This window comes from Microtus oregoni, unplaced genomic scaffold (genome assembly GCF_018167655.1).
Source record: "Microtus oregoni isolate MIOR12 unplaced genomic scaffold, Mior012 000032F_ref0000030, whole genome shotgun sequence".
NCBI classification, from domain to species: Eukaryota; Metazoa; Chordata; class Mammalia; order Rodentia; family Cricetidae; genus Microtus; species Microtus oregoni.
In genome coordinates this window covers 7043571-7056947 of record NW_024543091.1, presented here as the reverse complement: position 1 = coordinate 7056947, position 13377 = coordinate 7043571, and the positions used below count along the sequence as shown (strand labels likewise).

Genomic DNA, 13377 nt, shown 5'->3' with positions numbered 1-13377 from the left:
TCACATTTATACTTTAGGTTGTTTTAGTACCTATGCTGTAGAAATTTATGTTAGAGAGAGTTCTAACGTTTTAATTTTTCACTATAAACATTTGTGTCGTTAGACACGTTTTGGTTCTGGCAGAACAAGGTATTTCTGAGTATAGTACATAAACTATGTCTTGAGGACATTTTTGGGGACTGACACAGGACAAAGAATTTTATGTATTTTGCAAACCCAATTTTAAATCAAAGCATCGACAGAGTTTCTACACTTTATCCTGGGATAAGTTAGTGAGCGTCGTTGTTGGGTGGTGACAACTCTGCTCTGGTTTTATGTTTTCAGAGTACTTTGAGCACAACAGCTTTGAACAGTTTTGTATTAACTATTGCAATGAGAAACTCCAACAGTTTTTTAACGAAAGGATCCTGAAGGAGGTGAGTACCGTCATCACTTAGATTAAGACCTGCTTTAAACTACCTAAATCTCAAGGAAGACAGTCATGCTGCAATTACCCTGACTGATGGGGTCTGGTGTGGGGTGGCCTGGTGGTCCTGCAGGCACTAGCAGCTCAGCTGAAGTTTGGTCTCGTTGGAGGAATTAGTCGACAGCATCGCAGAACCGGGTGTCTGTGATTTCTTACCAGTGACTTTCTTTAGCTTGTGTTTTTCATCCTGATCTGCCGTCTCTATTCCTGCCACTGCTAAACAGCTGCCTGCTCTAATCTCTGGCCTTGGCCTCTGCGGTCCTCTCAGTGTCTGCTTCTGTTGGCTCTGCCACTGGTTCGTCCTCTCCCTATGCGCCACACAGCCACCAGTCAGGAGATTCTGAGCAGCCACTGGCCAGGAGTCCCTCTGGCTCTTCTCCTTCTGTGGGCTGTCTTTGATGGGCTGCCATTTCTTCTCCAGGAAGGATCTTCCTTCCTCTTCCCTCAGAATGTAACTCTGGGCATGGCGGATGTTCAGAATATACTAGCAGAAGTTATTTTATGATTCTTTACAGTTTAGTCAAGCAAGGTTAGCTTTGGATAGATTGATTTGTTCAAAGGCTCATTATTTTCTTCTCCAATCTTTTCTACCAATGCCTTTGTTTTCCTCCTTCTGTACCATCTGAGACAGGCTGTGCTGATTGAAGATGCTAGAAGAGAGGGACTAGAAAGTTTCTCCAAGGCAGCCCTACATTGTTCTGTGTAGAAAGAGAAACCATGTAAACAGGGTGCACCATCTTTATGCTTGCTTTTATTACAGTCATTTAAGCATACACATTAATTTTAAATTCGTATTGGGTCAAAGTTAATAGTACCTTCTAGAATGTGAGGACACTTCTCTGGTATAGGTTGTGAGGAGAAATATTTAACCATTGAGGGAAAAGCAATATTAGAACTTGGCTTAAGTTCTATGTATAAGCTACTCATATGATAAAAAATCTTCAAAAATTATTTTAAGAAGATACTGACCTTATAAATAGAGAGTATATTTTCATTGAGATATTATTGGTATAACATTCTTCCAAATTATTTATGTTATTTTGCTGTGGAGTCTCTGCATCCATTTATAGTTTTGTGCTATTTCCTGATTTCGGTGTTTGGCTAAAAGCATTCAAACTTGGTTTCATCTTGAGGAAGTCATTTAGGGCTATACCTGTGGGTAAAATTTTTACCTTTTAACCAGTAACTGTTGTGTAGGAATGACAGCAGTGGCATTTTATGTCACAGTGTATTTCCATGTTGATGACTATTCCATTTGATTTACAGGAGCAAGAACTCTATCAGAAAGAGGGCCTGGGTGTTAATGAAGTGCATTATGTGGACAATCAGGACTGCATAGGTACGGGTACTGTTATTTTGCCTTTGTGGGGTATGGGAGAGACCACGAATGCCTTTCCTGGGAACATCTCTGTGTTCTGTGGTTTAGACATTAGTTACAGGACTTGCGACTGTGACCTTGGAGAGGCCAACTTTTTAGTACTCTTCTTGGCAAGGCACTTTGATCAGCATTGTTGAAAATTTTCTTAAAATCTCTGTTTATTGTGATATGTATTTTATTAGTTAGAAGGCTGTATTGTGAACTGGGTAAGGGGAGCTCCACTCCTCAGGGGGCAAGCTGACAACTAAGTTAGCTCCAATGAGGAAGTACTTAGTTTGGTGAGGTTTGTCTGGGTCACTTGGTTCTGTCTTCTGTGGACTGGCTGATTCTCTCACTGGTTGCAAGTTGACTTTAGACATTCCATGTTAACTCTAGATACTATTATAGAACAAGACCTCTGCTTTTCTTTGAGTTTGTCAATAAAGAAACTTACCCTATTGCCTTCCAGCTACCCCTTTGTCTGTTATTTATTTATTTATATTTATTTGCATGAATGTTTTGCCTGCTTGTATGTCTGTGAACCACATTCAAGCCTGGTGTCCACAGAGGCCAAAAAAGGGCATCTGATCCCTAGGACTAGAGTTAAAGTTGTAAGCTGCTGGTGGGTGCTGGGAATTGAACCCAGGTCCCAGGTCACCCACCATCCCAGGTCACCGGGCCATCCCCCTCTCTCCTTTCCTCTTTCTTTTCTCTCCCACCCCATCTCTAAAATCAAGTGCTGGGCAAGTCTGGGAGTTGAAAACCCAATTTGATAGTCCAGTCAATAGCTCATATGCTAGATTTTGACAACACAATATAGTAGCCGTATCACTTTATATCACAGTAGCCTTTCAAAGGCTTTCCTGGTCTACCCTGGTCTACCCTGGTCTACTCAGTATCCTTTAGTCACTGCTTTTCTCATCTCTGACCCTTGGCTGTGGGGGTTGTTTATCTTGCTGGAGTTTCTCCCCCTCTGTTGTTCCTTTGTCCCTCTTCTGTCTCATTCAGTTCCCTACTGGGATACTTTCATGCATAGCTTAGTTGAGTTTGTTCATCCTCCTTCATCACCAAATTTCAAAGAGGTATCTTTTTCTGTTTGATGCAATGGGAACCTTGATTTCTCTTTCTGTATTCTGGAACTGTATTCCAACCCCCCCACATCCACACATATATATGTGGGTGTGTATACATATATTATTTTATTTAAGATGTTTAAAATATATAGTTATTTTGGTTAGGCAGAAAAATCTAACCAACATAAAGGGTGGAGCATAAAAATATATCATTACTAAAAATTATGTTTGAAAGTTTTAAAATCAGTTTTTGAAAAGAAACTCTGTATGCAAAAACTTCTGTACTTTTGAGCTTGAATGTAGATGTCATCTGGAAAAGGGTAAGGTTCTGGGACCTTAGACTGTTACCCTAGTGTACACAAAGAATGCTTATGGTATCAGTTACTTTCTTTGAAAAGAATTAAAAATTTTTAGATTGGAGTAGTTACATCACTTTCCCCTTTCCCTTTCCTCCCTCCAACCCTTCCAACCACCTTCCCTGAAACTTCTTCCATGTTTTTTCCAAGTTGATAAACTTTTTCTCTATTATTGTTATACATCTACATCTACACACACACACACACACACACACACACACATACATACACAAGCTGCTAGTCCATTTTGTTTTATATATATATTCCTTCTTCCGGAACTCATTAGCTGTCTGTAGTTCTTTGTCTAGCGGTGGAACCACACAAGGATTTCCCCCTTCCACGTTGTTAATGTATCTGTTGATATTGCTACTGTTCAGGTCTTGTTTATGTAGCCATTTCTAGGAGAGACAGCTTCACAGCAGACTTCCTGGCATTCTGACTCTTACAGTCCCTCACCCCCTCTGTGACATTCTTGGGGCCATAGATACAGGAGCTGAATGGTCACTTTCTTTGTGAAGTTGTTTTTCCAAAACTTGTATTAAAAACTATGATATTACCTTTAAATAAAAGGTTCTATTTGAAATGAAAACTCTCCCATTTCTAGACAGCCCTCAATAGAATGTGTTCATCATTCACTCTTACCTTGTTTCCAAATGCTTTTCAAAGTGGAGTAAATATTTTTTAAAGTATTGATTCACACTATGACTGTTTTGATATCTTGAAATAGATTTAATTGAAGTGAAATTGGTGGGAATCCTGGATATTCTGGATGAAGAAAATCGTCTCCCCCAGCCGAGTGACCAGCACTTCACATCAGCGGTCCACCAGAAGCACAAGGACCATTTCCGACTCTCTGTGAGTGTGCCATTCCAAAATGGAGCTTCTACTGGGAAAAGAAGTCTTTAAGCAAATAGCTGCACTAGATTTCAGATATTGCTAATAGCTAGAGTCAAAAATTATAACAACTACAACAAGTAGGTTATAACCAGCAAACATTTCCTATAGATAGTGATAAAAGTATATGTGTGCACATAGCGGACAGTGAGGACTACTGAGAACTCAAGAACAATGGCAATGGGTTTCTGATCCTACTGCACGCACTGGCTTTGTGGGAGCCTAGGCAGTTTGGATGCTCAACTTACTAGACCTGGATGGAGGTGGGGGTTCCTTGGACTTCCCACAGGACAGGGAACCCTGATTGCTTTTCGGGCTGAGGACGGAGGGGGGGGGACTTAATTGGGGGAGGGGGAGGGAAATGGGAGGCGGTGGTGGGGAAGAGACAGAAATCTTTAATAAATAAATAAATTAAAAAAAAGTATGTGTGTGCGTGCGCACATGTGGTCCACACACGTATGTGAGAGTAAAGCTTTAGCTGAGTGCGGTAGCTCATGCACCCAGAGGGGGAATGATACTGCATTGGTAGGAAGATCAGGTAGTGCAGAGAGAAGAAGAAACAAAGCCAGCAATACACATAAGTGCCCAGGTTGCTGAACTGCTATTGGCTCTTGAGTCTTTTTGGAGTGCAAGTGGAGCTGTTCTCTGTGACCCTGGCATTTGTGGCTGTTTAGACAGTGTTCTGTGTTCCTCCAACACTGTGCTTGTCCCTCCACTCATCCATCATCTCCTGAGACAAGGCAGACATAGCTTCACCCTGAGTGCACAAAGCCCGACCCGCACAGAATTGCTGACTGGAGTTCCAGTCATGAAGGTAGATGCTGCTTCGTGGCAGGGAGAAGAGCAGCAGGGCTCTCCCCACTTCCTCAAAAGAAGACAGAAAAAGAAACGAGAGAAGCTGCTTAGAGTTGCTTAGGGCTTAGGGCACAACTTCGCAAGTGTAGCCACTCATCCTGTGTGTTTTGAAGTTGTGAAATCGTATAGTGGTCACTGCTTTGATGAGTCAAGCTGCTTAAATGAATGGTAACAAAGATGCTCATTTGTGTTCCTTATTAGCAGAATGACAGTGCATGTACACACCAAATGTTACTGCAGCCCATTAATATGTTAAAAGAGAGGCAAAGACAATTTAAAATCCAATAAAAAATTGACAAAACATCAGTGGGATATAGATTCAATGGCTTACTGGAAAAATACATGTTCAGGTCCTCAGAACCACCTTTTCTATTAGCCCACATGTATTATCTCTTACATGTCCCCAGGAGTTAGCATAATGGGCAGCCTGCTTCTAGTGCTTTGGTGGGAGGCAGCAGAACAATATGTCTCCTTGACAAAACTTTGGCTAATATTGAAGCTGCGTAGCCAGTCTTGTGTGTTTATGGCTGTTTGGTGTATGGTCTATGATGCATGGTTGCCTCACCAAGAGTGCTGATCTCGGCCAGTATAACTGTGCCCAGTGTAATCCTAGAGGTGTGTAACTTAAAGACGGCAAGCTCAAGCATCAGGAATGAGGCCCGGCTGCTTTTCTCAGGGAGAACAAGCAAGAACACAGCAATAAATCCTGATTTACATAGGCCATTAGTTTTGCTGGGTTTTTGAACTAAGTGTGATGTGATGGCCATTCATGGAACACTATATGCATTGTCCCAGTGCTTTTACTTGAATGACTTTATTTAATCCTATTAGTATCCTTATACTACAGATGAGAGACAGATGAGGGAGGTGGACGGCATGCCTTGGTGGCATGTGAGGCTTGGCGGCTTAGGAGGCAGGCAAGGTGGTATAGCAGCAGAACCTCCATTCTGGCTCCTGAGTGATTGCCCGTTCTCTCTTCTAAGGGCTCTGACCTCGGTCGGGTCCACGGCTTAGTCTGTCTATTCTAAATGGCATGGTCTCCTTCCCCTTGGGTTAGTTTTAGAGACAGATGTGATCACATATGTGGAAGTAGTTTGGAAAGTTTAAATAATTCAAATATGCGATACTGTAGTTAAATGCTACCGTCCTAAAATGTCATAGTTTCATTGAAGTGGTTCTGGGCTCACTGTGTGGAGTGTTAGGATGGTTGGTTTGAGACACCAGAAGGGTCCTGTGCTGACCTCGTGGTTTTCTTCCTGGCCACACTTCAGAATCAGCCTATCTAAATACCATGGGGAAAGGGAGCTTTAGATCCCCTGAGTTGATTCTGATGAGTATGAAGACTGAGCTTTAGAAGCAGGTGGCTAATTTTAGAAAATTTGCAACTCTGTTTGGTGTCTGCTTTCAAATAAACTTTTACTTTTAAAAAGATTTTATTTTTATATGTGTCCCTGGGTGAATACGTGCACATCGGGGTAGCGCCTGCAGAGTCCAGAAAAAGATGTCAGATCACATAGAGATGCAGTGGTTTTGGGCTGCCAGACATGGGTGCCGGAAGCCACACTCAAGTCCTCTGGAAGGAGAGGAAGCACCGTTAACCAAGTTTTTGTGTGAGGCAGGCATGAATGTGTATTTGTTTTGTATGTGGAATTCATCCATATGTGTATATTTTGTGTATGGCATTCATGCATGAATATATGTTTTGTGTGTCGCACGTGTGTATATTTTTTTGTGTGGCAGGTGTGTGCATATGCTTTATGTGTGGCATTCATACATGTTTGTATGTCTTGTGCGTGACAGGCATGCATGTATATATGTTTTGTATGTGACAAGTGTACATGTATATGTTTTGTGTGTGGCAAGTATGCATGCGTGTATGTTTTTTGTATGGCAGGTATGTGAGTGTATATTTTGTGTGCAGGAGGTATGCATATGTCTGTTTGTTGCAGGCATGCGTACATATATTGTAGGTGTGGCCAGTGTGCATGTATGTTTTGCGTATAGGAGTTGTACATGTGTGTATGTTTTATTGTGAAAGGCATGTGTGTATGTTTCCTGTAGAGCAGGTGTAAATATTTGTACGTTTTGATATTATAACAATTTTTTTCACTAAGGCATAAGCAACTGTTGAGTAAATCCCACAAGTACTTTAAAGTGTATTTGTCGTTTAAAAGTAGTGTAATTATGAATAATGTGAAATTCTTTTATTTCTTTTGGTACTCTGTATCTGGCATTGTCTAAGGAAAGTGACTGACTGTTTTGGTGAAGCGGTGACTTCTCTCTGTACTCTTCCCTTAGATTCCCAGGAAGTCTAAGCTGGCCGTTCACAGGAACCTGAGAGATGACGAGGGTTTCATCATCAGGCACTTCGCGGGGGCAGTGTGCTACGAGACGGTGAGTATGGCCTTATTGCTCGGGGAGAAAGCAGCTGACACTGAGCCACACTGCCCTGGGGTAGGCTCTGGGCATTTAAACCTGAACAGCTTCTGAAATTCAGTTCCTTGATGCGCTAGTCACCCTCAAAGTGCGAAATACCCAAACTGAAGTGGCGGGCTCTCTTGGTCGGTGGGGAAAGGGAATATTTTCGTTTTCTTAGAAAATTCCATAGGACAGAACTCAGTTAGGGGATGTTTATCACAAGGCAGATGGAAACACTTTATTTGATTTTTTTTTCAGACCCAGTTTGTGGAGAAAAATAATGACGCACTACATATGTCTCTTGAATCCTTGATTTGCGAATCCAGGGATAAGTTTATACGGGCCTTATTCGAATCATCCACCAATAACAGCAAAGATACAAAACAAAAGGCAGGAAAACTCAGCTTCATCAGCGTGGGAAACAAGTTTAAGGTATTTGTGCTAAATAACTCATTGAAGGGTTTTTGGTTTTTGCTGTGTGTTTGGGTTGTATTTCAAATAAAAACCATTGTTTTGTATTGTGACATGGATAATGTAGATGATGGAAGTGCCACAGGCGTGTCTCAAGAGACAACCCTGCCTTATCAACGCTTGTATGTACGATCTAATTGTGCTTGTAGTAACGGAGTATACAGAAAGGCTTATATTTTCAGACTGTGTTTGCACACAGCCTATCTGATTAATCCTCCTAATGGTCTTGCTTCTGCATACTGCCTGGGTGACCTGCAATCTTCTCTTTCCCACGTGTTTTCTGTTTCCTTCCTCATTCAGCAGTTTTGTTTAGCTGCAGTAGTTCAGCTCGGGATGGCTAGAGAGGACTAGGTGAGTTGAGAGGAAAAGCAGGCACATCCGGGGCTTCAGGTAAATGATCACCTTCACAGACTTCTGTGCACAGCATGGCTGCTATGTTAAAGTGCCCGTCTCAAGTTCACGGTTCAGCTTGTGATTCATTGTCAACTCATTTCCTCTCATGGCATCATGGGCATGTGTGTTACAGTAAACTTTAGTTAAAGCTTTGGATAACTTCTATAAAAGAGAAGCGCTCTGGGGTGGCAGACTCTTCAATTCGCTTATCTCATGTTAAAGAATAATTTATTTTATTAATTTTGAATCAGAAATTAATTCTTTAAAATCTAACAAGGAATGTTTTAAAACAAGGTGTGTTTTAGTGATAGAATGCTACTAATTGCTTGAAATTATTGTTCAATATTGCTTATATTTATTGCATAGGTATAAAAATTAAAAACCCTTTAATAAATAATTGTAATGTATAGAACAAAGAAATATAATTAAATTTTCTATATATTTTCAGTAAGTATCATTGTATTTCCTATAAAACTGCATTTTGCCTTTTGAAATGCATACTTTCAATATTAAGAGTGATATAATTAAGAACAGTGTTTCTATAAAGCAGTGGTTTTCAACCTTCCTAATGCTGTGACCCTTTACTACAGTTCCTTATGTGTGGTGAACCTAAGCATAAAATTATTTTCATTGCTACTTCATAACTGTAATTTTGCTATTGTTATGAATCATAATGTAAATATATGATGTGCAGACTATCTGACATGTGACCTCTGTGAAAGGGTCACTCAACCCCAGAGGGATCATAACCTACAGGTTGAAAACTGCTTGTGTCAAGAAGACTGGGGTGCTAACTAGTAGCACAAACTTCTCAAATCCTTTCTGGGTTGAAATGGGCCCTAACCTGGGTTTGGTGACACATTCCTGTAATCCCAGACCCGGGTAATTAGGACGAGGAGGATCAGGAGTTCAAGGCTAGTCTCTGGTACCTGGATCAAGATCAGCTCAAGCTGTGTGAGACCCTGTCTCAAAGCCAAAAACCAAACCAGACAAACAAAACAAACAACAACAACAACAACAACAACAACAACAAAAAAGAGGAAGAATTGGTATGAATCCCGCATCTCTAACTTGATATCTAAAAGCTAAGTTTCTTTTTAAAGCTTCAGAATATAAATATTGAAGAAAAATCTAAAACATTTTTAGGTAGCTGAATTTGAAGGTTTGAATTTTGTTTAAGATATATTAATTATATAAGTTCTTGATTTACTCAGTGAGCAATATTTTTATTTGGTATTTTTCCATTCCAGATTAAACATTTTATAGCATAGTTGGTTTGAAAACAGCGCCTGGGCTAGATGTGGCGTCATGGCTCCTGCGGTCCCAGGTGACTCAGGAGCCTGACAAACGAGGGATCACTTGAGCCTGGGCATTCGGGGCCAGGCTGGGCAACATAACCATCTGACCCCTCCTCAGAAAACACAACACAACATCTCATATAAATATAGTGTTATTGCCAGTAAAAGCGTATTTAAAATGATAGGCAGCATAAATAACCTTTAACTGGAGGAATTTAATATCTTGTAACTGTTTATCCATAACAATATCTACTTTTTGCATTGACTGCAAAAACTCTTGAGTGATAGGAATAAAATATTCCACATAAGTTTTTCTCTGATATGCTTCAAAATGAAGTCTCTTTAGTATCATTTTTACTTTGAAACAGGCTCTCATTATGTAGCCCTGACTGATCTGGAATTCACAGTATATACCAGGCTGTCCTTGAACTCACAAAAATCCGCACGCCTCTGCCTCCTGAGTGCTGGGATTAAAGGCGTGTGTTGTCATTCTGGGGTGGTATGAAATCTTAATAGGACTCAACTTTAAACATACTTCAATAGTTCATTAAATTATAAGTGAGTTGTGTAAGATAAACACAAAGCAGACTCCATTTCAGCAGCACTTCAGTTATCCAGACTCCATTTCAGTAGCACTCCAGTTATCCAGGTTCCACTTCAGCAGCAATTCAGTTATCCAGATTCCAGTTCAGTAACACTTTAATTAGCCAGCGTATGGGGACCAAACATGTTCCACCACTTACTTTGTGGTGCTTTAGGAAGAGCAATATTTTTTGTTGGAAATCTTACTCAATTATAAGCACAAATATTTGCGTCTTTAAAAATAAAATATAAAGAGTTAGAGAGACAGCTGAGAGGCTGAGTGTGTACTACTCTTGCAGAGGACCCAAGTTCTGTTCCCAGTACCCACATCGGGTGATATACGTGCCCCTGTAACTCTAGTCCCAGGGAATCTGAAGCCTCTGAGGGTAACTGCAACATGCACACACGAATAATTAACATCAAATCTAAAAACAATTAAATAAAAATCCATGCGAAGCCTGATTTGCCAAGGGTGCTTCCTGCCCCCCGTCTTTGGCTTGTGTTAATGGACGTTCTTTTCTGTTTGCTCAGCTGATGCTCTGTAATTTTTCCTTCTACTCTTCTGACTTATGCCCATTTTGGGGAGCAAAACAGTGAATTCTGTCTCTGGATTAAAATGAGGGGATTTATAACGGTTGCTTTCTCCCCAAAGAGGCTGTTGATGTGCTTTTCAGTTGTCTGGGGTACACACTGAGGTTGGCTTCTGTCAGCTAGTTTTGTGCATGTGACTGTAGTCTTCAGTCAATGCCATGATAACTTTTTTAAAATTCTAGTGACAAGTTTACTCATGGCAAGAGAAAGAATGTTGATCTCAGGGATTTGCTATTACTAGCTCCGTGTTCTCAGACCCATCAGTTTTCATCCCTAGGTCTTAATACCTGTATCACGAGGCTAATAATCTATCCTTAGGTTCATCGTGCTGTGTTATTCATTGGATTAAATATAACATTGCTCATGAAAAGCTGTCTTCGAACATCGCCCTGCTCACGGAAGAGCATTCAGCAAAGCCTCCATGTTGCTATTAATTATAGCTATGCTGAACACAATATGTTAATTTGAGAATTAACATCTTAATTTGTATTTTCCAAGTAGCAATAATAAGCATTTCCGTGTAAAATTGCTTTGCATACTAGCAAAACAAACATAATTTTAGCACACTGAGCCAGGGTAAATTATAATCAGCATTGTGACACTAGGAAAGCGTGGTTAACTGTATTCATTGTGAAAAATAGTTTCAGGAAACTGTTTGAGTTCTAAAGGCCCTTGAAATAGATAACATTTTAAACTAGGGAAGAGGGTTTCTGAAGCTAGATACAACAGTTTTGTTTTGCTGTGCTGCATGCACTAATTAATGCTGGTGTGCACATCGTGCTCGTTTTAAACATCTCAGCCTTCACAGTATGTGACACGGTCGTGTCTTGTTTGCCACATGCTCAGATACTGTACTGCAACGTTGATGCTGAGTACACCCCCAGTATCGTCACATGCGCTCACTCATGGCTTGTGTAATTTCCCTTATTCATCTCATTTGTGAATGTGCCGCTCATTTCCAGCCTTAATTATATGAGTTCTGTGTTAGTAATGGAAGTTATTGTCCTTGACATTTTATTAGCCATTTTGCATGACGTTGCCTGTTACAGAGTTTGTGTGCCAGGAGGTTATTATAATATGTTACATGTGGATGTTTTTGCATGTTATTTTAGTCTCATATTGGAGAGTTAATATTAACTCATTTCCATTGTGCTATTTGACTTTTTTGAAATAATCTTATCTTCTTTCTTTCCTAGACACAGTTAAATTTGCTTCTGGATAAACTGCGAAGTACTGTGAGTATATTTAATAAGAAAGCAGGGCTTTTTTTTTTAAACTTTTTATTGTTTTTATTATTTTTCTCTGCTCCCCTCCGTCCTTTCCCCCTCCCCTTCTACCTTCTCCCATGATCCCCACGCTCCTAATTTACTCAGGAGATCCTGTCTTTTTCTACTTTCCATGTAGATTAGATCCATGTATGTCTCTCTTAGTGTCCTCATTGTTGTCTAGGTTCTCTGCAGTTGTGAATTGTAGGCTGGTATTTTTTGCTTTATGTCTAAAAGTCACTTACAAGTGAGTACCTATAGTGTTTGTCTTTCTGGGTCTGGGTTACCTCACTCAATATGCTGTTTTTAGATCCATCTGTTTGCCAGCAAATTTCAAGATGTCATTTTTTCCCATTGTGTAAATGTATCACATCTTTTTTATCCATTCTTCGATTGAGGGGTATTTAGATTTTTTTCCAGGTTCTGGCTATGACAAACAATGCTGCCTGCTATTAACATAGCTGAGCACATATCCTTGTGGCACAATTGAGCATCCTTTGGGTATATACCCAAAAGTGATATTGTTGGGTCTTGAGGAAGGTTGTTTCCTAATTTTCTAAGAAATCACCGTACTGATTTCCAAAGGGGGTGTACCAGCTTGCATTCCCATCAGCAATGAACGAGTGTTCCCTTTTCCCCACATCCTCTCCAGCATAAGTTGTCATCAGTGTTTTTGATCTTGGCCGTTCTTACAGGTGTAAGAGTTGTTTTGATTTGCATTTCTCTGATAGCTAAGGATGTTGAGCATTTCCTTAAGTGTCTTTCAGCCGTTTTAGATTCATCTGTTGACAGTTCTCTGTTTAGGCCTGTACCCCATTTTTTTTAATTGGATTATTTGAAGAAAGTATGTTTTTAAAATGGTCTTCTGAAACAACTATTAGTGGTTATCCAAGTAAGCACAGTAACCCTGGGATAATGAGAGGTATCTTTTAAACCACATTTTCTTTCAAAAAGAAGTTGATTTTTAGAGGGCTGGAATTTTAGCTCAGTGGTAGACTTTTACCTGGTAATTATGATGCTCGGGATGCCAGCCCCAGTGCACACGCACAACAACACCCAGTTACACCCACACCCCAAACCCCCCCACGCCTCAGCCACACCACACAGCCACACTGTCAGCTTTTGAGATGGTAAGGTGTTTATTATTAGTTTTTTTTAAGAAAGGCCAAGAATGTATGTGAAGTGAAATTATTTGGAAGTTTTTGTTGTTAATAAATGAAGATTTCACAAAAGTGAAAATAATTACTATAAAAAAGAGCAAATATTTTAATATTAAAGATAAGACATGCAATTTATTATAGTGATACTCTTCAGACAGGGCAGTGTGCTGCAGACAAAAATGACCTTGATATTTTTCT

General features: G+C 40.1%; 1 protein-coding gene across 5 annotated transcripts in view; it reads left to right on the top strand.

Annotated features, from left to right (window-relative positions):
• Window positions 1–13377, top strand: part of Myo6 (myosin VI) — a 132836-nt gene that overhangs the window by 87798 nt on the left and 31661 nt on the right. For all 5 annotated transcript variants that reach the window (XM_041679386.1, XM_041679385.1, XM_041679384.1 and 2 more), the window contains exons 14-19: window positions 325–416; window positions 1733–1805; window positions 3980–4107; window positions 7300–7395; window positions 7678–7851; window positions 11951–11989. In XM_041679386.1, coding sequence (XP_041535320.1) covers window positions 325–416; window positions 1733–1805; window positions 3980–4107; window positions 7300–7395; window positions 7678–7851; window positions 11951–11989 — 602 coding nt within the window. The remainder of the gene's footprint in view (window positions 1–324; window positions 417–1732; window positions 1806–3979; window positions 4108–7299; window positions 7396–7677; window positions 7852–11950; window positions 11990–13377) is intronic.